The sequence below is a fragment of the Corythoichthys intestinalis genome, chromosome 1, assembly GCF_030265065.1.
Source record: "Corythoichthys intestinalis isolate RoL2023-P3 chromosome 1, ASM3026506v1, whole genome shotgun sequence".
Classification (NCBI taxonomy): Eukaryota; Metazoa; Chordata; class Actinopteri; order Syngnathiformes; family Syngnathidae; genus Corythoichthys; species Corythoichthys intestinalis.
Genome location: NC_080395.1, coordinates 46,912,582 through 46,937,504, shown reverse-complemented (window position 1 = coordinate 46,937,504; position 24,923 = coordinate 46,912,582). Strand labels below are relative to the sequence as shown.

The following is a 24,923-nucleotide window of genomic DNA, read 5'->3' as shown; positions in this document are numbered from 1 at the left end:
TCTGAATAAGGAAAAACATTGCAATAAAATAATGCAAACTAGTTCAACTTGAGAGTAGCTGAGATCTGTCGTGACAGAACATCGCTTTAATGATATCTGGCGCCATCTAGTGTCATGAATGGGGATAACGTCTAGACCGCGATTATAAGACGACCCCCTCTTTGTCAGTCTAATTTAAATGCAAAAAAACACCATCTTATATTCAGGCCAATACAGTAGTTAAGTAATTAGTCACTCATTGAAACTTCTTTAAAATGTACTTCAACTGCATTTTAGAGCGCTTCCATGGAGACGATTGTTTTTTCCAAAAATTCTGCATGCTGTACAAAATATCAGGATGGTGGCCCTACAATACACAAACAAAACTAAAATGTTCTTTTTCTCTTTTATAACACCAAAGGTATTGATATTCGGCAATATATAGTAATTAATACAAATATAAGGAAAATTTTAGATGTTTTGTTATCAAGTACATGCCTATTAAGGTTCACAAGGTACAGCATGAAGGTACTTTTAACAGGCACAGGTGAAGAAAGTTAGCCATCACCTACTTTGCCATTATTTTACAAAAAATGTATTAGAGTCACATAAATATGGCTATCCTTGGCATTATGCTACCAAACACATGTCTGTAGGTATGAATTAGGGATGAAACCAAAGTAAAATTCTTGGCCGAAACCGAAAACCTAACCGAAAGGAAGAAAAATACATAAATAAAATTTTTAGATTTAGCAATCGCATATTTTTGCAATCAAGTGCGTAAGAGTCCCCTGATTTTGAGAATCTGCTGATACTGAGTCACTATTTTTTTTAACAAAAGTTCCAAACATTTTACACTACTGTACTGTTCACAGTACTTCCTCTTTTTCCTGGAGTGTTACGGACTGTAAAAGTTATGTATTTTTTGTTTCTTTTTGCAAGGCCATTGTATTTCTGGATTATTTTGTTTGTCTTTTTAGCCTTATATATATATATATATATATATATATATATATATATATATATATATATATACATATACAGCCCAAAACAGTGCGCTTCCTTGTGCACTTCCCGAGAGTCAGCAAACATTGAATGTCCTCTAATAAAACACAATGCTTGGTCATAGACTTCATAATGTATTGACATGACACATTCCCCTTTCACTGCATCACTCCTTCCTGAAGGGGGCCGTCCAACACTCGGCTTCATTTATTAGCAGTCAGTCACATGCTGCGATCTAACGCAGGATTTAGGTTGAAAATGTACGAAAGCTGTACTGCACACAAACAGGAAGGATTGTCTCAGGATTGATTTGTTTGAGGATTCAAGGTGGTAGTTATATTTTTCGTACCATGCATGCATTTGGAAACGTGAAAAAAATCAATGGGAGAAATTTGCTGGTACAGCATTGGCATTATACTTCACAATGTTTCCTAAATAAATGCTACCTGCACGTTTTTTTTTTTTTTTTTGGTTTTAACCAGGCATTTATTCACATGAATTTTCAATGGAAAAAGCTCTTTGTTTACACATGGCGGCAGCTAATTTTCTTACTGACTATCCCCATAATTCGCAATATTTACGTAAAACAAATGCTACCTTCCCCTTTTTTTTTTTGCTTTTAGCCAAGAACCGAGACTGTCTTACGTCCATATCTATAAAGAATTCAGGGATTTAAGCATTTATTCACAAGAATTTTCAACGGAAAAAGCTCTTTGCTTACATAAAGCGGCCGCTAATTTCCTTACTGACTAGCCTCATAGTTCGCAATATTTACAGTACGTAAAATAAATGCTAACTGCACGTTTTTTGTTTTTTTTTGCTTTAACCAAGAATCGAGATTGTTTCACGTCCATATCTATAAAGAATTCAGGGATTTAATCATTTATTCACAAGAATTTACAACGGAAAAAGGGCTTTGTGTTTCCACACAGTCAGCTTTGACGGAGATAGGAGTCAGTGGCGTAAGGCAATGCACACAAGAAAAAGGTGTCAATAAAAAAGCTACCACTGGATCAGGTCGGCTCTTTTTCCTGTTTTTTTTTCAGCCCTCGACACTCAAGCCATCTCTTTAACTGAACATTTTGTATGTATTTCCACATCTTTACCAGTGAATTTGGCACCAAGGACATCATTTTCAGACAGAATTGGTAGGTTTAGCTCAGTAAACATCTCGTTTGTACACTATTTATATGAATATAGCATGAGGGACAAACGCAAGTTTGACCCCCTAGCAACAGTTGCTAACGTCATAAATATTTACGAGCAAATGTGACGCGTTACTTGCGGTACGCTATTGTACATACAACAAGAATAAAGAAAATTCCAATGGGTTGTGTTTTACAAGGTGATGTGTTACTTGCGGTACGCTATTGTACATACAACAAGAATAAAGAAAATTCCAATGGGTGGTGATTTACAAGTATTATCCCTTTACCTTAATACTGTTTGTTCCACACTTTCACTAGTACAATCTCCCCTACTCCTTAAAATAAAACTGTTTTCATGTACAACAAGTGTAATCGATTGAGAGTCAGGCGGGTGGGCCGGGTCGTAGCGCGCGACGAAGCCGTGCAAAGTTGCTCTCAGCCAGATTAATTAGCAACTGACAAAGGTAGTGTGTAAGTCACGGGGAAAAACAAGAAGTGGTTGTGCCATAAAAGTATTGTACTCAACCACAGCAAATGTACATGTATGCATTTAAATACTTTTTTTTATACTGTTCGCTTGATTCAACTCCAAGCTACTCACGCACAGGCTCAAATGCACTGTTCTCGATGTGATGCGGGACATCAATGGAAAGCAACTTCAGGTCGAGCGTGTGCAGCTATGAAGAAAATGATTTTATCTTCCTTCATTTATTCATTTATATATTTCTAAGATACCTCAAAATACTTCCAAACTGTGGACATGTTGGCTGTGAGCCAGTAGTGTTAACAAGACAGCGTTAGCCAGCGTATTGCTTCCCGCCGTGTTTTGATTACGTCATTGCAAGAAGACTAAAGTTCTTCACACTATTCGGTGCTAAACTTTCGGTCTTCAAAACCGAAAACTGATAATGCATTTTGCGCTATTTTCCGCTGATAGTTTCGTCGCCAAATTTTCGGTCACATCTCTAGTATGAATGTTTTGTGCTATTGGAATTCTGTAGATATGACATGCCAAATAAACATTGAAGTAGTTAAAAATTTTAGAGTTAATTTTATTTTTAGAGTACATATTTTCATTTTGTGTCAGTGGTTTGCTATCATAAAAACGCCAAAAAGGTTGTTTTGTGTCAATACAGATACTGGCACACTCGCCCTAGGTCATGAATTAAAAGGTTAACAGGCCAGCTGAACTAATAGCACAATAAGGTCAGCAAATTGATTAGAATAAACGCTGACATACAACATTGCAGCTTCCAAAACCAAATTTCACAGACTGCTGCACTTGCCAGTAATCATTTTTCTCTCTTAGTGGCTTTGTGTCTGTCCTTTTCATTGTTTACCAAAGGTCTATGTCTAATTACCATTCTGTAGTATTTGGCCCTACTGATTGAAAGGGCACTAACCTTGTTGGACAAGGAAACTTTAAATTGCATGCTGCTGATTATAGCAAAGGCTCGACTTCAAGACCGCCAAATTTTTCTTAGAAGGAATAACAGTGAAAACTCATTGTCTGCCTAGAGTGCTTGCAAGAAGATAAATAGTCTTAAATCTTTTCTTTTCCGGTAGGCTAACAGACTCATTATGAGTGTGCTAACACATCAAATTTACTCCAAGAGCAGAGTAACAGGATGTGAGTCCTTTAACATAAAAGTTCAAAAGGAAGCGATAGTATCAAATATTTATACATGCCTGGAAATAGACGTGCAAACCTTTTATTTCACCTTCCAAAAATCACAATTTTGCAACATCATTATTATTTAAATGTCAAGATATGGTTCCCTTTGTCAAAGAAACAGTTCAATCCTTGAAAATGCCATTTTTGGAGAAAGTTTTGGGATGTTTTACTCTTCTGGTCAGTAACTTGTTCCCAATTCCCACTGGAATTGTCTGATATATCTATCTTTGGAATTGACTGATATAGCCCTCTTTGGAATTTGATGGCCATATCAGTCAATTTAAAGATGGTGATATTCGTCAATTCTAAAAAAAAGGGCTATAGCCTATCCGTCAATTTCAATGAAGCTACAGTTACCAACTAATTTTTAATATATGTTGCATGAAATCTTTAATGTAGGGAATTTCCAAATAGTCAAGTCACTAACTTAGTAACTTACTTCAAAACTGATATTGCCATGATTGGAATTACTTGATTTAGCCGCCACTGGAATTAACAGACATCCTTGTTTGGAATTGAAAGACATGTGTTAGGTTTTGTGTTGGTTCCCTCCTAGTGTGTCCCTGTGATTGCCCATTGATTTCACCTGTTGTACCTGCTCCTAATGTATCCTCCAACCTGGGTCCTCCTTGCCTGGCACAGCCAGACTATTCTCCCTGTATTTTTCAAACACTGTGAGAAATAGTCTGGGACCCAGCCCATTAACGACCTCTCGAACAAGGTACAAACTCAATCGTCCAATCAGATTCGTTTATTTGCATGACGTGTTCTTAACGAGTAACGTCACTTATGCGCGCCGAAAGTCGTGTCTACAACAACACAGATGAGCAACGGGAGAGCCAAGAATATGTTCCAATCCGCGGTAAAACTAGTTTTACATGACCAAAACACATCGAAACAAGTCATTGACAACAGTCAACATGGCTCGCGCTAGCCATGTTGAATAAACTTCTCCATTCTCCGCTCACGCGAATTACTTGTCGCTTTAACAACGTCATGTCTGCCCGTCGCTGATTGGTCCACTCCGCTGTCTGTTTGCTGTGGCTTGCCCCGCCCTCGGAATTTGATCCGCTGGACGGTCGCCAGACTCAATCGCTGGAACAGCGGTGAGTCTGGTATATCAGGCAAGCGTCCTCCTGTGTCACCCATCTGTTCCTCGTTACCCCTTGTCTGCGTGTGTATATAAGCTCCCAGTTTCTTTTCACTCGTTGTTGCGTCATTGTCAAGCTTCATGTGCACGTCCGAACCTGTTCTCGTCAGTTTTCTCCAAATCCCTCGAGTTCCCCTCAGTAAGTTTTTTATACCCAGCCTTTTGTTAGCAACCTGTGTTTTTGTTTGCTGTGGTGTTTTTGGGATCTCCACATTATTTGTTGGTACTTTGTTTTTTGCTTGCCTTAATTAAATCATTTCTGCACCGTCTATCTGCCTTGCCTCCCGTTCCTTGCATTTGGGTCCACACACGACCTGCCTACCTGCAAACCTGACAATATGTCTGTCATTGGAACTGACAAATACAGCAGTCACTGGATTTCTTTTGGGGGTTGAAGTTCACTGTAAATTGAAACCAATGAGGAGTTTTTTGTTGGTCCAATCATGGAGTCAAATTACTCCAATGGATCTAATGCAAATTTTTTTGAGTGGAATTCTCCCCATTTTTTTTCATGAGGGGCAAAACAAGCAAAACAGTTTGAAGTTGGAATGGTTGAGAAGAGGAATACAATCAGGCTATTAGTAACACACTGCCAATATAACTTTATTCAGCACTTTTCAAAACAAGTAACAAAGTGCTGTACTAGTGCATACATATAAAAGTCATAGCAGACGGTAGTAAATTAAGCTGTATTATAAAAAAAAAAAAAAAAAAAAAAAAATTAAGGAAATTGCTACAATTAGAAATTGGTTTGGCATGACATAATAAAAGTTGTAGTTATCAAGACTGAACTATTGATTATTGTTTATTATTGGGTCTGAGATACTTTTGGTTAAGGGTAAACCACTTTCAATAACTCTTTCAAAGGAAAACATTCATATAGAGGCAGAAACCTAATGATTCCATTGTACTGACATGCAGCAGTTAAATTGATAATGTAAGTCAAGTGGCAATTTTCATTTGATCTTGATCTGATTAAAACCCACTGCATTTTTACATACTGTAGTGTCCAGAGGTGCAAGTTACTCAGTTACAGAGAGTACATAAAGCAGAGCAGATGCTATGACATGAAATATGGTATTATTGACAATGAGTGCCCTGTGAATAGACCACATAATATGCTAAATTTTAATCAGAAAGTCAGACAGACACCGCTATTAATAAATATTACTGTATGTACAGAAATTGCATACAATGCTTTAGAACCTATTGTGAAATCTGAATGGAACAAAGTTGTATATAGTTTTACATGTACACAGGACATTTCCTCAGGCAGTAATTACAATATATCAAAGTGCTGTTATGAACTACCGGTAATTGTAGAGCTGCTTACTCTCCAAAAGCACAATCGCCATTTATACGACAGCAGCAATCTCGTTGTATATTACATCATAATTCAAATGATATCATATATAATTGTTAGTGCATCAAGGGCAGATTATGAGCAAAATACTGTTTGATTTCATCATTATAATTCTGTGCAAACTAGGTTCCAAAAATCAACCTATAAACCCTGTTTCTAAATTCTTCTCGACTTGTCAGTGTCACATAAAGACAAAGTTGTTGGTTATAAATCGAATCCGGTTCTGATTTTGTGTACTGTACCTAAAATAGGATTTTTTTTTAGATAGTTGGACCTGGATCCAGAATTCCTTCTACCTCTAAAGAAACAAAACAATACAACACTCAAAGCCACATCGTAGTTTCACTGCTGTCAAATGTTTTCGCCTTCACTGCTCTCAGAGTGCTCTTGTTACATCGATCAATTTTTTATTACTGGGAAACTAACACTCCAGACTGACTCATAATCATTTAATCTCATTTCACAAACATTCCGTCAGCTGCTTGAAGAAAAATACCAGAGTCCCCCAAAAGTAGTGCATTCCTGTTTACATGTAATGTCTCTTTGACTTAAGCGATTGTCTCCTCTTCCTCTTCCTGTGACACTGCTCCCTCCGCTCTGGCCAGGGGAACCCCCCCTCACTCACCCGGAAGGCCTCGTCGTACTCGTCACTGTCGCTGTCCACCTCGGTCGGTGGGAAAACTCTGCCCGGGAAGACTTCTTCCAATTTGGTGGTGAAAAAGGCCTCCAGGCTGCGGCCCGCTTGCGCCACCTCTGAATCGGGCTAGGTTCAGACAGTTAAACAGTCATTTAATATTATCATAAAATGAAAAAATACAGAGGTTCATAGTGCAGTAAGTCTTGGCTTACATAGTTGAACTTTGCACAGTTGTGGAACATGAGATAGACGTCAGCCACAAAGTGCTCAGGTGAGTTGTAATGTTGTTTGCTCCTCTTGTTCAGTCTTGCACGGATCACAGACAGGTCAATGGGTCGCTTAATGATCTGATAGTAATGACGAGCCTACACAACCATTCAACAAAATGTCATCACAAGCACTAAGCTACAGTTACCAACCAAATGTTAAGTATTGAAAGTATTAAGTATTTAAAATCTCCAAATAGTCCAGTCACTAACTTAGTTAGGGTTACATACAACACAGGAAAAATATTTAGTTTATTGCAAGGGAAAGTAGTAAAAGCACTGACAAGTGGACTGACGGGCTCGTGAAAGGGAGCACTTAGGATGTTATTGAGGATCAGAAGAGTCAACCGCTCGCATTTCTGAAAAAGTTAGAAATGCAACAAAAGACTTAGAAAGTGAGAACATGCAACATCTGTGACAGTTTGTTAAAATATTTCCGGCTTACTCTCTGATCAGACGGGGACAAGCCATGTCCAGATGTGCGTTCCTCAGAAGATCTTCTATTTTCACAGTCGTACTTAACTTCTGGCCGCACAAAATCTCGGCACAGACTGCACAGCCAGTCACCTCTAAAGGTGACAAATCAACAATAGGTTAGCATTCACATCGTTCAATCATTTGCAAAATGTATTCCGATCAGGACAACTGGAGACTTACGAAGGGAAGTTTAGAAGAGGCGGGACGTGACACGACAAATGGTAAACTTTAGGACAGTGATCGCAGCATAAAAGGTCCCCGCCGATCAGACATACTGCACAAAAATCCTCACTTTCAATTTCCGCATTGTCCTCCTGGATTTCTGTCCTCCTCAAAACGCCAGGGTTTGCAATTAGAAGTGGTCTCTGACTAGGTCCAATTGGGTAGTCTTCTTCTAGATCAGAACGAAGAGGCTGCGGGTCATCTGTTCTTTCCTGCTCAGATTCAACATCGAGTTCCGACTCTACAGACCCCTGAGAATCCGAATGCTGATCAAACAAATGGTCAGAATCGGTTTCTGTCTGGAGCACAGCATCAGTTTCTGGTTGAACATCTGACTCTGTTTCTGCAGCACCTGAGTAAGCATCAAATTCTGCTTGTCCATCATCGGATCCTGCTCCTGAAGCTGTGTCCGGGTCACATTCGACGCTTCCATCAGAATCATCCATTGATCCATTTATGTTGCACATCTTTTGAACTTCATTGTCCTTGCCACAATCTTCCGGATCCGCCTCGGATAGAAACGGTGGCAATGTATCCGAGTCAAGTTGCGAGTCAGCTTGAGAGATGATCGCCTCTTCTGGGACTGACTTTGGGTCAGAGACAGAGTCGAAATCAAGTGCAGAGATACTATCCTGCGGGTCATCAGGTGGCAATTCAGATGCTTTGGGAAAGCTGGCCTTTGGGCAGGTATTCCACTCAGTGTTAACTGTGAGCCACTGACGTTTGTCTGGAGACCGAGTCACACTGACTGATTGGGTCTTTTTCATCGCAGGGACTCCAGACACCTCCTACAATTAACATGTTTGTTGTGAATATTGTTGTTTATGCCTGATGCATTTTGGAGCATTGAGCAGGGATTGAGCCTATACATACCTTTTGTGTTACATTCAGACAGGTTTTCGGCTGAAGCAAAGTTCTATCATTCTCTACCGCACTCACAGGTAAAGGGTCACTCTGCCTTCGTCCATGTGGAGGAAGTTGAGAGATAAGAATTTTCAGGCGCTCGAGGCAAACCACTGGAACTCTTCCAGTTCTTCCAGAGTCTCTTTCAGAATCTCTGCTGCTTCAAATAAAGGTGAACAGAAAATTGTAAAAAATGAAAACCGCTAATTTTACAAATACACCATGCTTGATTGTACACACCTGTTGTGACCATTTCTTGATGCACTGCACTTTTCTTTGGCAACATGACAAACCTCATCATTTAAGGTAGACTGATCTGTCAGGAAGACAGAAATATGTCGTATAAGCTTATTCATTGGAGACAATATTCACAAAACTTTGCCACTTTCATATCACCTGGCCCAGCTTTACTGGAGAGTAGTGGAGTCCGTCGGCTTCTGGTGAGGATTATGTTGGCTGAGGATTCTTTGACATTGCAAAGAACACCATCTGAAGCTCTCCTCTGTCTGGAGTCTGCACTGGCATACTAAACCCAAAGCAATGACCATTTCAAAGAGAGTTTCAAGAGTTCTATAGACACTTCAACTGGAATCTGTACAACAAACCATGTGAGTGCCCTTAAGTTTTAATAATGGACTGTTTTCTTCCTATGTCCCATGTTGTTGCACTGAGCAGTAATCCAACCAAACTACAGGTTGTATCTATTTTTCTATTCTTACCTTCCCTGTTGCTATATTTGCAGTTCCCGCATCAGGGCTGTGAGTAGATCCCATTGGCCTTTCAGAATAAGAGTCACCAGATGTGGATGCTAGCGCGACAGGGATACTTTGGGTACATCTCCTCCCAGTAGTGGATCCCAAACCTGGGTTGATTCTGCACTGCTGTGCATCAGAGCTGCAGTTGTTGGCTGCCAGCGACACCTCTAGGGACATAGATCTCTGTGCAAAACACAAACCAGCGTAACTGAACAGTGTTTCAAGCTGTGCCCCATGTGGTGGTGCACCTGTTTGTGTTACAAACAGAAGACGGCTGGATTTGCATACAACCAAAAACATTACTCTAAGCCTATTCTGGCGGTAATTCAAAGCAAGTGGTTCTTCAGAAACGCAACTGCATATATTACTCTGATTGTTTACGCAATGAAAGGATTGGTTACAGCATCAATTACCAGATGTAAATTTCGTAGAGAAGTGTCTGCTCCTTGCATTAAAGTACATAAAAGCCAAGCATACTAGGTTTTGAGGGTTGTAGTTTTTTCAATACTTGTTTAAAAGGAAAACTATTTCAATGCATCCTTGTCTCATTATTATCATATTGGGTTTTCGTTGTTGTACATGGTATAATAAACCTGACAATTGTAAATACTAAGAATTCAAAATTGAGCTGTGTCTTCAACTGTGGTGAGCAGGAAGCTTGAAAAATCATCTTCTTTTTATATATGTCCTCCTTTCCATAATGAGGCCATTGGGCCACAAAGAGCATACACTCCTGAGTATCATGAGATTCAAACACTTACCTGATCTGTATCTCTTGAGGAAACATAAAGGATTCTGACCGCGTCCTTCTGTCAGAAACGGTGGCACATTTTAGGAATGTAAGTCTACGTGCTAACCAAAGCTGAAATGATACTTCCCACTATTCCCTGAGTGGCTCATTAATGGCAAGTTAAGTACATAAATGATTACGCTTAAGTGGTTTAATGTCATATTCACAGGCTGTGACGCAGAAACAATGCATGTCTGTGTTTGTGATCAAGCATCCTCAGGAATTTTAGAGGGATAATTACACGGTTCCTAAAACCACTGTCTGGAACACCATTGTGTTTTCTCCTAGATTCTTGGATGCTTTGGTGTGAAATATGAAACTGTTTGCCCATCATCCTTTCTTCATTAAAGCGGATGCTACATTTTGTTGTACCATCTGTTCTTCAGGCAAGCTGTCAGCTGCGGGAAGTGATCATTCTGGCAATAAATTAAACAGTGTGTTTTTAGTTAAAGGACTTTGCAGATTTTAATTAAAATAGAATAATCTTGCTCTTATGTCAGCCAAGTATATTATTGAACACTTGGCTACTATCATTATATTTATTTTATTATAGAGGTATTAGCGTGATAGCATTTCCTTTGTGCCAGCAAATGTTTAAATGCTCAGCATGTACCCGTAATGGTTTATATACTGTAAATTTACAACAGGCATCGCCTGCAAAATTTAAAAGAAAAGTATTTGATAGTTGGAAAAGCTTTGGTCTCACCCGGCCATTTGTTTGATTTCCATTACAGATCTGCATTACTGCAGGACTGTTTCTCTGCTGGTCTTTCCTCTGCTTTTCTGCTGTTGTAGAAACCTGAAACTGTTGTTGTTGTTGTTGGACAGGACTCTGCTCGGTTGTGTCTGTCTGCGGTTCCTCGTGTTCTGCTGTGACAGTTTTTTCATGAATCTCCTCCACCCTGCATCGCTCAGTGTTGACGTCTTGGTCCTCAAACGTATCGCTGAGTGCTTCCTCACACGGAACGTGGCGTTGATGCAACCGATGTTGGTTTGCGCTTTGCTGAATGTTACTTACTGAAAGGGACCCTATTTCCTGATGGTGATGTGGATGAGATTCGGGCAAGGACTGGGGCTCAGAGGTTTGCTTTTGGGATGTAAGTACACGAGTGCAATTAATTTGGCTGGGTCCCCCAGCAGGGACATGTGATGGAGGCAAAGGGCATCGGGAAGACGTTTGCAAGTCAGACGAGTCGCTCGGGTCACAGCACCTCAGCAGCTGCTGGCTCTGCACCCGAGATCCGAGACTAGTTGGAACGTAGCTCTGGTTGTAGAGCGGGCCTCCCAGCTGGCTCTTGTCCAGATCTGACTGAGAAGGGATGCCATGCAGGCAACACACCTGGGGCTCATAACACATCTGGTACCCGCAGGCTGACTCTCGGTGACAAACGGGCGGCAAAGCCAAGCATGTGATTGGTTGAGGCCTTAGAACGCTGGTGCAGGCCAAGCCCTGAGGGAAGGGGCAGTTTCCACCTTCCACAGTCAATTGGCCTGCATATCACACAGTGACAGAAAGACTTAATGTATACATGCAAATTATTAATGAAGTGTTATCATATATGTTGATGAGGAATTGGTATCATCAGGAAATATCATTAATATCTTGTTCGCATTTATTTTTCTTACCTAAAGAGGCCATCTGTTTGGTCCAGTAGCTTGCATCCCAATTGAACTTGATTTTCACAGGACTCCAAGTTTCAGACCGCAGAGATGAGTCAAGCAATTGTTGGATTTGCTGAGAAATCTAAAAGAAGGATAAATATGATTTAGGTAACTTCACATCACTTTGTAAACAAATAACGTGGTACACCTGTGTTCATCGTTTCCTTCTTGGTAAAAGAAATATTCCACCTGTAATAGAAGCTTGGGTACAAAATGCAAACATGTGATTAACTGTTGTTGAGCTATGAATTGACTTGGTGTTGTTTCCTTACTTAAAATTGCATAATTCTTGGAATCTTCCAAATTGGAAAACTTTCTGTGGGAATCAATCAGAATAACGTTAATCCAACCAACACCAGCTAGGTATAAAATGGAAAAAATGGAACAATCCAGGTTTTGATCCATCCATCTTCCCACGCTTATCCGGGGTTGGGTCACGGGGGCAGCGACTTCAGAAGGAAAGGAAAGGAAAGGCAAGACTTCCCTCTCCCCAGCAACTTCATCCTTCTCCTTTAAAATGTTCCCAGGCCAGCCGTAAAACATAGTCTCCCCAGGGTGTTCTGATCCCGGAGACTCTTCCCAGTGGCAAGTGCCCGGACAACCTCCCCTTGGAGGTGTCCATAAAGTTATGAACAGAATCGGTGACAAAGGGCAGCCTCACCCTCACTGAAAAGGAACTGCTGCCAGCAATGCAGACCAAATTATGACAATGGTCATAAAGAAATAAAACCACCTGTATAAGGGGATATGCTACCCCATCCTCTCGAACGCCTTCTCTGAGTCCACAAAACATATGTAGACTGGTTGGGCAAACTCCCTTGTCCCTTCAACTACACTGCTGAGGGTGTAGAGCTGGTTCACTCTTCTACAGCTAGGAAGAAAACCACAAAGTTTCTCCCGAATCTGAGGTTCGACATCCCGACGCACCCTCAACATAGCTGCGTTCCACTTGGCCAGCCCGTATCTATCAGATAACTCCAGAGTCCCACAGACCTTGAAAGCTTGTGAAGGACTCCGTCTTCAGGTTGACGGGATTCCTTATCTATGGTGTACACCAGAATGTTTGGGGATTGCAGCTACGACAGGCACCAACCACTTTACATGCAGATTTTTATCCAATGTAGTAATACATTAATACAGGGGTCCCCAAACTTTTTCCTGTGAGGGCCACATAACTTTTCTCTTCTCTGATGAGGGGCCGGGTCAGTTTGTAACAGAAAAAGTGTGACGATTGCAGGAGTGCCTAAATGTAAAAATGTATTGTTTTTCAGAAAGCCACAATCAAATAACCCTTTCTGGATTCTTCTCGGAACAAAAGTAAATAAAATAAAAAAAATAATAATATAATATAATTAGGGCTGTCAAAATTATCGCGTTAACTGGCGGTAGTTATTTTTTTAAATTATTCACGTTAAAATATTTGATGCATTTAACGCACATGCCCCGCTCAAACAGATTAAAATGACAGCCCAGTGTCATGTCCATTTGTTACTTGTGTTTTTTGGTGTTTTGTCGCCCTCTGCTGGCGCTTGGGTGCGACTGCTTTTATGGGTTTGTGTAATTATTTTTAAGTTTATTTTTTGATTGAAAATGTTACAAATTGTATTAAAACGAAAACATTAAGAGGGGTTTTAATACAAAATTTCTATAATTTGTACTAACATTTATCTTTTAAGAACTAAAAGTCTTTCTATCCATGGTTCGCTTTAACAGAATGTTAATAATGTTATGGCATCTTGTTGATTCATTGTTATAATAAACAAATACAGTACTTATGTACCGTATGTTGAATGTATATATCCGTCATGTGTCTTATCTTTCCATTCCAACAATAATTTACAGAAAAATATGGCATATTTTATGGATGGTTTGAATTGCGATTAATTACGATTAATTATTTCTTAATTAATTTTTAAGCTGTGATTAATTTGATTCAAAATTTTAATCGTTTGACAGCCCAAAATATAATATAATATAATATAATATAATATAATATAATATAATAATTACACTATTAATCAAATACATAATAACCAAATAACCCTCTCTGGGTTCAGAAAAAAGCCGGGAAATAAATAACACTATTGAAAAAAATAATAATAATAATAATTGTTCAGGGGGCCGGACCAAATGTGGAGGCGGGCCGGATACACCTGCATTAATACATTGATTTACGGTATTAGTACCAGGAGATTAAAAAGTTACAAGCTATTTTCTTTGCAATGTGAGCAAGGGAGTGAAGGTAAAGTCTTCTTATGGTGGAACATTTTTTGATGTTTTATGGTTGAGTATGTTACCTTCCTGTCACTGACATGTTGAAAATATACAATTTGGAATAATACCATAATTACCCAGCTTTGAGGTCTGATGGGAATTTTCCAGAAGTAGGAAATGGACTGGAAATTATCCACTTTTCAACAACTCCAATCAGAATAGAGTTTCCTGTTGGCTGCATGTCATAGTCAATGTGCACCTGTTTCACCTTGTACTGATGGAGGATTCTTACTTTCAAGTACTGTATGCTTTCCTCTGTGGCTCATTAACTGCCGCTCCTCTCAGCAAAAATGGATTTGACTTTTTATTTTAATTTAGCATTTTCCCTTCCACATTTCTCCACTTCCATTGAATGTCAGTAAATAATTCTGTTGGTGTACCATTCTTCTGCTGAAGAGAACCGGGCCACGGCAATGGTGTGTTGTTGCCCAACTGATGAACTTCTGCACTTGGTCCAGCTGTGCACACCTTTCTATTGCCCCCTGCAGTTGGTCCTCCAGATGCTGCTGAAAGTCCTCGGAGATTTTCTGCAAAGAAAGCAATCGCCAATCAATAGCTCATCCACTGTATTTCCATACATGTTGTCTAAAGCTGCTTTGATTGATCACTTGGGGCTTTCGATGGCTTTCTTCTAGGACTGATAACTAATTCTTTACACGTACATTTTCTAACTGGCTCAGAGATAAGTAAAGAAAAGGAGAAAGTAATTACCTCCAGTTGCTCTATTAATAGGTTAGCTCGTTTGTTAAGCTCATTCATCATAATCATTTTTGCCATCTTAATCTGGTTCTCAGCCTTCCTGTGCGCAATCTTGACTCCGTGAACTCTACAAAAAGACAGAAAATAGGAAATAAATCTCATCTCGCAGAAGGGAAAAAAATCCCACTTGCATGAGATCGTAAGATAAATTAACAGGGCATAATATTCAGCATAAAGTGGATTTTAAAAAGTCTACACACACCTGTTTAAATGCCAGGTTGCATGATGTACATACATGACACCAAGTTAAATAAATTTCCAAACATTTTCCACTTTCACATCCCTGATTTTTTTTGCCTCTCACCAACCTGTCCTCTATCTGCTTTGCGTTGTTTTCCACCGCAGACCTCCTCTCTTCCACCTGTACCATCAAACTTTCAAAGAGCCAGCGCTGATCCTGGAGAGCCTTCCCAATCTGCGCCACCCTGCACATATTAGGTGTTGCATTCACAGCAGTCACCACAGCGGAAGTTCATGAATAAACAACGCCAGAAGGAAATGTGTTTCTCCCGGGATGCGGGTGACCTTAGAGCTGTAACATCACCAAAACAAAAGCCGATGTGTACTGAATAGATATGAGGGGCGCCAAGGGTAGTGCTTATGCAGATACTAATCCTAAAAGTTAAAAACTTTATAATTTGTGCTCAGACGTTCTTTACCGTGTCCTTGTAGGTGTGAGAGCAATCACCTGTGGCTTTTGTGGGAGGACAGGTGACAGCTGCTGCAGCACAGGAGGTCACATGTCTCACAAAGCAGCTCCAGGGGCTGCTGTCTATGAGAGTGGCACATGAGGAGGGGACAAGGATATGACCCTGTACCTAAAAAAAGGAAAAACAGGCAGTACGAGGAAGAACGAGGAATGAAGAAGGCGACAATTAGCAAAAACGTGCAACGAGCAACAGGTGTGGATGACCCTGACTAGCTGATTTTGGCAACTATACTATTAGACTGGTAATATTGATGGAGGAGTACTCTGTTCTTAACCCTTAACAAATTAAATAATAAATTAATTCAATGTTCGTATAAAAAATGTAAAAGAACAAAAACAGAAATACACACTGGTTATGGGCCCCAACAACACTAAACAGTCATTTTTCTTTTTTTTTACTTTCACAATATTTAACTGTCATGACAAAAATAGATACCATGTTCATTTAAACAGGGAGGACTGGCTGTGAATGTTCAGCTTTCAGTGACCTTGACGGTGGTAGACGTTCGATCCATTTCGACTGGGATCAAAACGGATTGGACGTCTAGTGCTGTCAGTGGCATCCAATGAGTGCCCTATAGAGGGTTAATACATGAGCCATTATTTTTTATATGGCATTACCAGTGTTGTTAATAACGGCGTAAGTGTATAACGGGGTTACTAATGGCGTTATTTTTTTCAGTAGTGACTAATCTAATTAATTACTTTTCTCATCTTTGCAACGCCATTCCCGTTAAAGGGGATGTAAAGGCTTGCGTTACTATGCTTTACTACTTTGGTTGAATGACGCGAGAAATGTCTGAGAGACAAGGAGAAAGCAGAGGAGGAGTGGGAAGGAGGAAAGGGAGTTGTGACGTCGTTGCAAACGCGATGCTAGGTGGCTCCCATAATACCTGACTGCAGCCGACACCGACAGCCTATAAACTACGCCCATATGATGCTACGGTAGATATCACATGTATATAGAACTAGAAGTGAAATGACTGACTCGGCGGCGTTAGTAAACAGCCGCCATCTTAAAGCAGTAGACTTCTCAGGAAGGCTGTGTTGTAGTGAATCTTCCTAGCGAACCTAAGTAACTTTTTATCTAAAATACTCCTAATTCGGCAAAATCTTAACTTGAATCTATCTTTAAAATACGAAACAGTTGTAAAACTTTCACATGTCGAAAGTAGACAGAAGGGACCTAATGCAATAACGGGAGCAATTTTAACAACTTAAACAGTTGATTCACAACGAACTGCACATTGTACGAATTATGTTTAGGAATGGGAAAAAAAAATTAAATTAATATAAACATATTTGATGAGAAAGATGTTATAGAATGGATCATGTAATAACGTGTAAAACATGAAAAGTAAAACCAGTTTCTTTGCCAAGTAACAAATTACTCTTACATTGAGGTAACTGAGTTACTAACTCAATTACTTTTTGGAAGCAGTAATTTGTATTAGTGCTGCAACGATTAATCGATTAACTCGAGTATTCGATTAGAAAAAAATATTCAAATTAAATTAATTGCTTCGAGTATTCATTTACTTAAAGTGGCGTTGTAATGGTTTATTTTTAAAGTGTTTGCATTTAGTTTTATTGATTAGGGTGGATACTCTGCCCTCTGGTCCACCTCTTTTCACATGGCTGAATCCAGCTGCTCCCTGTAAGCTAAGTTTTTGTTTAAGCTTATGTTTTTTAATGCATTCATAATTTAGTTTATAGGTATATTTAGCCAATTTTTGTGGGAGTATCTGTCTGAACCATTTGTTAAGAGCATTGTTAATAAATTTTTAGCATTTTATAGCGTTTAAGCAAGCAGACTTTTTCTATGTAAGTTAGCCAATTTTTCTTGTGTTGTAAATTCAAAAAAAAAAAAAAAATTCTACCGTTTGAGGCTCAGCTCAGGTATTTTAATTTTTCATGTTTCTTATCCGATTACTTGATTATTCGAACTAACTAGTCCATCGATTAATCGATTACTAAAATATTTGATAGCTGTAACCCTAATTTGTATCTTTAACTAATTACTTTTTTAAAGGAAGATTAACAACACTGGCCATAACTGTCATTGACGAGCTAGTGCAGGTCTACTTAATTTTATGACCAGCACATGTGATCAACAACTAATTGAACATGATATCCATCCATTTTCTACCACTTATCTTGGAGCCAGCTTAACATAGCAAACAATTGCTGTCATGCATCAGTGAAATACACTGTCATGAAATCCTGCCAGAAAACGATGATCATGTCATACCGACGTCAGCGAGGTAATCAGTCTTAGCTAGTAGAATTAGCAGATTACACAATATACATGGACCAAAACTAACTGACTACAGACATTATTGAGTCACATTATAGGATGTGTCAAAAATAATGAAACTACAGCTTATGGATTCGATTTTTCTGATATCAACTGTCTTCTCCTAGTATAGATAGATGGACTGTCCATGAAAACAGATTTTTTTTTTTTTTTTTGTAAATAAAGTGCATTACAGAATAATGATTCACGAACTCAATGTGACTGAGCATATGCTTGTCTGCACGAACTAACAGTCAAGTAGTTAAGCATGGAGGCTGAAGTGGCAATCTATAAAAGCTTCAACTCTACTTGAGGCTCTTTAAATAGCGACACACTAATATTAGAAAATAATTGAACCTTACAGCCTCTTTAGAAATCTAGGACACTTCTTTAAATAAAAGTTGGATTAAAATAGCAAACTATTACTAAACGGGATACCATATTTCCTTAAATAGTGTGTTTGAAGTAATTCATTTGTGAGAAGGCTTTATTCCTACAAATGATTGTGGTGGAGACAATTTTATGTTCATTACTCCTTTACAGGGCACTCATTTAGACTGGGACAGGTTGCAACGATCCCTGTCAAAATGGATTGGACGTCTGGCACCGTTATCGCGTAAAAAAAGTTTGATTTGGCCACGTGCGCCTGCAAAGTCAGGTGCCGGAGGTTTTGCAATAAATTAAGTTGGGTTTGTTTAGTTCCAAGTGTTTCACTGTTCTTCATCAACTCGTAACCAACACTGAAAAAAAATGTATTGATTGTTTTCAATTTCATGTTTGTATAACTGCAAGCTATTTATTGCTATGCTAATATTAATTCGACTGCATACACTTAAAACCTAGTGAAAAAGAGGATCAATTTCCATTACACAGTTGCAATGCCAAAATGTAGCACTTTGTCACATTTTTTTAACCCTCATTTACAGCTGTGACCAAAGGACAATTTCTGTTTTACTTAAAACAGACATAGAACGCTAAGACAAAACTAGAGATATAATAAGTAAAAAATAAATTAAATTCTGACGTGTCTGTGAGCGAACACTCTATAGTCCAATATGTTTAATATACAGTCCGAAAAGTTAAATGCAAAATGCACGGTGACACCAAACCAAACTTATTTTACCACCCAACTTATTTTTCCTAACATTGTCAGTGGGACTGAAACAGCATTTACAGCCTATCCTCCTAGTTTAAGTTAATTGGAGGTTTATCGTTGACAAAGGCAGGCAATTAAATACTATGACATTTAAAAAATAAAAACCATAATTTTCGCACTATAAGGCGCACCTGACAATAAGCCGCCACCCACCAAATTTGACACGAAAATGGCATTTTTTCATAGATAAGCCGCTCTGGACTATAAGCCTCAGCTGTCCTCACTGTATTATAAAAGTCTGTCATAAGACAAAATTACCCTCCATGAAGCTTTGAACCAATTGGCTGCAAAACAAAATCGCTTCAAGAAACTTCATTTGGCCATACCTGCTCCCTTGGGGGAGACAACCTCTGCTGCCACCTGCTGTCAATACTGTTGTTATCCAACATGCCTCCTAGCATGCATTGCAGCGCTACAGATGTAAATAGCAATCAAAATTCATATTTTCTGCTAGTTATTTCTTCAATTACTGTTCCAGTTGTTTCATTAATTGCTAGTTATGGTATTTGGTAACACTTTACTTGAAAGTGGTGCCAAAAGACTGTCATTAGACAATTATGACATGTCATTGTCATGAGTATTAATGAATGCTTATGACAGATGTCATTTAGTGTTATTCGGCAAATTATGTCACTTTGGAATGCCTGTGAAAGATCCGAGCTGGACATAAATGGACTTAGTGACATAATTTGCCAGATGACACTTAATGACATCTGTCATAAGCAATCAGTAATGACCATGACAGTGTCATGTCATATTTATGATGGTTTTATGACAGTCTTATGACGCTGCTGTGAAATATAGTGTTACATATTAACCCAAATAAATCAACAAATAAGCAGCATTGGACTATAAGCCCAAGGATTCAAAATGAAGGAAAAAACTAGCGGCTTATAGTCCGAAAATTATGGCAAATTAGAGTGTTTTGGGAGGGCTATAAACGGAGAGCATTTTCTGTTTTCTTCAGCTTGACGGCATCCCTTACCGCTGGTGTCCACCAGCGGGTTCGGGGATTGCCGCCACGACAGGCACCAACCACCTTACGGCCACAGCTCTGCTCGGCCGCCTCAACAATGGAGGTGCGGAACATGGCCCTCTCGGACTCAATGTCCCCCACCTCCCCCTGGACAAGGGAGAAGTTCTGCCGGAGGTGGGTGTTGAAACTCTTTCTGACAGGGGATTCTGCCAGACGTTCCCAGCAGACCCTCACAATACGTTTGGGCCTGCCAGGTCTGGCCAGCAACTTCCCCCGCCATCGGAGCCAACACACCACCAGGTGATGATCAGTTGACAGCTCCGCCCCTCTCTTCGCCCGAGTGTCCAAAACATGTGGCCGCAAGTCCGATGACACGATTACAAAGTCGATCATTGAACTGCGGCCTAGGGTGTCCTGGTGCCAAGTGCACATATGGACACCCCTATGTTTGAACATGGTGTTCGTTATGGACAAACCGTGACGAGCACAGAAGTCCAATAACAGAACACCACTCGGGTTCTGATCGGGGGGGCCGTTCCTCCCAATCACGCCCCTCCAGGTCTCACTGTCATTGCCCACGTGAGCGTTGAAGTCCCCCAGTAGAACGAGGGAGTCCCCAAAGGGGGCGCTCTCCAGCACACCCTCCCAGGACTCCAAAAAGGGTGGGTATTCTGAGCTGCTGTTCGGTGCATAAGCGCAAACAACAATCAAAACCCGTCCCCCCACCCGAAGGCGGAGGGAGGCTACCCTCTCGTCTACCGGGGTAAACCCCAACGTACAGGCACCAAGCCGGGGGGCAATAAGTATGCCCACACCTGCTAGGCGCCTCTCACTAGGGATGGGAATTGATAGGATTTTTACGATTCCGATTCCATTATCGATATTGCTTAACGATTCGATTCTTTATCGATTCTCTTATCGATTCTTATTTGGGGAAAAAGAACACGTTTTGATTGGCATCGAGTTTGTTTAATCAGAACTCACAACCTTACAAACTCACAACGAAATCAAAAGAGGCCCAAAGCCTCAATGTTAACTGTGGCAATAAGTGGCAAATACACAAGAATGTGTAACATTTTACTGAAACATTTATCTAATAGAAATAAAAAATATTGGTATATATTGGCAGATAGGTTGTTGTTCTGCCTTTGGCAATATGTGTTAAAGCAGGGGTCCCCAAACTTTTTCCTGTGAGGGCCACATAACTTTTCCCTTCTCTGATGAGGGGCCGGGGTCAGTTTGTAACAGAAAAAGTGTGACGATTGCAGAAATGCATAAATGTAAAAAATTATTGTTTTTCAGAAAGCCACAATCAAATAACCCTTTCTGGATTCTTCACGGAATGAAAGTAAATAAAATAAAAATAATAATATAATAATAATAATAATTAATAATAAAAACACTATTAATTAAATAGATAATAACCAAATAACCCTCTCTGAATTCTTCAAGGAAAAAGGCCAGGAAATAAATAACACGATTGAGAAAAAAAAAAAAAAATCAAAATGGCCGGACCAAATGTGGAGGCGGGCCGTATTTGGGCCGCGGGCCGCAGTTTGGGCACCCGAAGAAATGCCGCATCCAAGCGAGTGAGCGAGCGAAGTGAGAGAGAGAAACACTTCTACGAGCCTACGTTCTTTGTTAATGTTAATATCTACAGAGGCAACGCCTGTATGTATCATCTTTTGTGTTGTTGTTGTTGTGTTTCCACTCGCGATCGGACACTTAAATCCAGTTGTGTAGTGGTTTGAACGATGTGCTAATGCTAGCGAACGAATGCTAACCATACTGTTATTAGCAGCTAATCATCGCTGATTTACGTTGATGCAAACCTGTTTGTTATTGGGGACGAAATTGATTTGTTTCATTTCTATTCTTAGTTTCACTCTTCAAGTGATGTTTGAATAAAGTCAGCAAATTATACCAACGTCTTCTACATCGTCATTTGGGAGTTTAGCTAGCTGTATAGCCAGAACTGAGCTTTAGCCTCTCTGTGAGGACAGCGCAGTCGTATTCCCTCCCGATGCAGTTACCTCCACCTTACAATGACTGCAAGTCGCTTTGTTGTAATTTTTCCTCGTGAAGTGAAGACACACTTTCGAGCGTTTGAACCTACGTGCTGTCATTGTTATGTTTATGGCTGCAATGCTCGTGCTTACCTGTCGTAACCTTTCATTTTCACACTCTTTCCTGGTGAAGTGTAGTCAAACTTTGGAGCGAGTGGTTCTTGGCGCCATGCTAGTTTGATGCGTCTGGACAACAAGACACCTCACGACGCAATACGCGTCTTTAGGAATCGTTAAAGGGATCGTTAAGGCTTTTTCATTGTGATGTCGAGGCCTCGAAACACTCGGAACCGGTTCCGAATTGGAATCGGATTTCGATTCCCATCCGTATCTCTCACCATGGGCAACTCCAGAGTGGAAGAGAGTCCAACCCCTCTCGAGAGGATTGGTACCAGAACCCAAGCTGTGTGTGGAGGAGAGTCCGACTATATCTAGTCGGAATTTCTCTGCCTCACCCACCAGCTCAGGCTCCTTCCCTGACAGAGAGGTGACATTCCATGTCCCAAGAGTTAGCTTCTGCAGCTGGGGGTTGGACCGCCAAGGCCCCCGCCTTTGGCTGCCGCCCAACTCTCTGCGCACCCGACCCCTTTGGCCCCTCCCACAGGTGGTGAGGCCATGGGAAGGGGAACCCATGTTGCCTTTTCGGGCTGTGCCCGGCCGGGCCCCATGGGGACAGGCCCGGCCACCAGACGCTTGCCTTCGAGCCCCACCTCCAGGCCTGGCTCCAGAGGGGGGCCCCGGTAACCCGCGTCCGGGCAAGGGAAACTATCAGGCCTTTTTGGCCTGTGGGAGTCCGGAGGCAGCTGACAGGTACCGGCTGGCCAAGCGGACTGCAGCTTCGGCGGTCACTGAGGCAAAAACTCGGACATGGGAGGAGTTCGGCGAGGCCATGGAAAACGACTTCCGGACGGCTTCGAGGAAATTCTGGTCCACCATCCGGCGTCTGAGGAGAGGAAAGCAGTGCACCATTAACACTGTGTATAGTGAAGATGGTGTACTGCTGACCTCGACTCAGGACGTCGTGAGTCGGTGGGGAGAATACTTCGAAGCCCTCCTCAATTCCACCGACACACCTTCCTTTGAGGAAGCAGGGTCTGGGGACTCTGAGGTGGGCTCTTCGATCTCTGGGGTTGAAGTCACTGAGGCTGTTGGTAAGCTCCTCGGTGGCAAGGCCCCGGGGGTAGATGAGATCCGCCCGGAGTTCCTAAAGGCTCTGGATGTTGTAGGGCTGTCAGGGCTGACACGCCTCTACAACATCGCGTGGACATCGGGGACAGTGCCTCTGGATTGGCAGACCGGGGTGGTGGTCCCTCTTTTCAAAAAGGGGGACCGGAGGGTGTGTTCCAATTATAGAGGGATCACACTCCTCAGCCTCCCCGGTAAAGTCTATTCAGGGGTGCTGGAGAGGAGGGTCCGTCGGGAAGTCGAATCTCGGATTCAGGAGGAGCAGTGTGGTTTTCGTCCCGGCCGTGGAACAGTGGACCAGCTCTACACCTTCGGCAGGGTCCTTGAGGGTGCATGGCCGTGCATCGACCGAGTGCCTAGGGGAGTCCTGTGGAGGGTGCTCCGGGAGTACGGGGTACCGAACCCCTTAGTAAGGACTGTTCGGTCCCTGTACGACCGGTGTCACAGTCTGGTCGGCATTGCCGGCAGTAAGTCGAATTCGTTCCCAGTGAGGATTGGACTCTGCCAAGGCTGCCCTTTGTCACCGATTCTGTTCATAATTTTTATGGACAGAATTTCTAGGCGCAGCCGAAGCGTTGAGGGTGTCTGGTTTGGTGGCCTCAGCATTTCATCTCTGCTTTTTGCAGATGATGTGGTGCTGTTGGCTTCATCAAGCCATGACCTCCAACTCTCATTGGGGCAGTTCGCAGCCGAGTGTGAAGCAGTTGGGATGAAGATCAGCACCTCCATATCCGAGACAATGGTCCTCAGCCGGAAAAGGGTGGCATGCCCTCTCCGGGTCGGGGAGGAGATCCTGCCCCAAGTGGAGGAGTTCAAGTATCTTGGGGTCTTGTTCACGAGTGACGGTAGGAGGGAGCAGGAGATTGACAGGTGGATCGGTGCAGCGTCTGCAGTGATGCGGACTCTGCACCGGTCCGTTGTGGTGAAGAAGGAGCTGAGCCAAAAGACGAAGCTCTCGATTTACCGGTCGATCTACGTTCCTACCCTCCCCTATGGTCACGAGCTGTGGGTCGTGACCGAAAGAACAAGATCAAGACAAGACAAGCGGCCGAAATGAGTTTCCTCCGCAGGGTGTCCGGGCTCTCCCTTAGAGAGAGGGTGAGAAGCTTGGTCATCCGGGAGGGGCTTGGTGTCGAGCCGCTACTCCTCCGCGTTGAGAGGAGCCAGTTGAGGTGGCTCGGGCATCTGGTTCGAATGCCTCCTGGACGCCTCCCTGGAGAGGCATGTCCCACCGGCGGGAGGCCCCGGGGTTGACCCAGGACACGCTGGAGAGACTATGTCGCTCGGCTGGCCTGGGAACACCTTGGAATCCCGCCGGAGGAGCTGGCTGAAGTGGCTGGGGAGAGGGAAGTCTGGGCTTCCCTGCTAAAGCTGCTGCCCCCGCGACCCGACCCCGGACTAAGCGGAAGATAATGGATGGATGGATGGATGGATGGATGGATGGATGGATGGATGGATGGATGGATGGAT

General features: G+C 41.6%; 1 protein-coding gene across 6 annotated transcripts in view; it reads right to left on the bottom strand.

The window, feature by feature from the left end:
- Nucleotides 1–1,268: 1,268 nt before the first annotated feature.
- Nucleotides 1,269–24,923, bottom strand: part of trim66 (tripartite motif containing 66) — a 30,749-nt gene continuing 7,094 nt past the window's right edge. For 3 of the 6 annotated variants that reach the window (XM_057848740.1, XM_057848755.1, XM_057848750.1), the window contains exons 4-18: nt 15,754–15,883; nt 15,374–15,490; nt 15,018–15,132; nt 14,687–14,833; nt 11,997–12,114; nt 11,077–11,861; nt 9,545–9,763; nt 9,222–9,351; nt 9,066–9,141; nt 8,796–8,985; nt 7,881–8,710; nt 7,669–7,792; nt 7,508–7,582; nt 7,170–7,322; nt 1,270–7,083 (exon numbers count right to left, since the gene is read on the bottom strand). In XM_057848740.1, coding sequence (XP_057704723.1) covers nt 6,847–7,083; nt 7,170–7,322; nt 7,508–7,582; nt 7,669–7,792; nt 7,881–8,710; nt 8,796–8,985; nt 9,066–9,141; nt 9,222–9,351; nt 9,545–9,763; nt 11,077–11,861; nt 11,997–12,114; nt 14,687–14,833; nt 15,018–15,132; nt 15,374–15,490; nt 15,754–15,883 — 3,446 coding nt within the window. In that variant the 3' untranslated portion in view covers nt 1,270–6,846. Of the gene's footprint in view, nt 7,084–7,169; nt 7,323–7,507; nt 7,583–7,668; nt 7,793–7,880; nt 8,711–8,795; nt 8,986–9,065; nt 9,142–9,221; nt 9,352–9,544; nt 9,764–11,076; nt 11,862–11,996; nt 12,115–14,686; nt 14,834–15,017; nt 15,133–15,373; nt 15,491–15,724; nt 15,884–24,923 lie in introns of all 6 variants that reach the window. The other 3 variants (XM_057848768.1, XM_057848776.1, XM_057848761.1) reach the window with 3 other exon arrangements.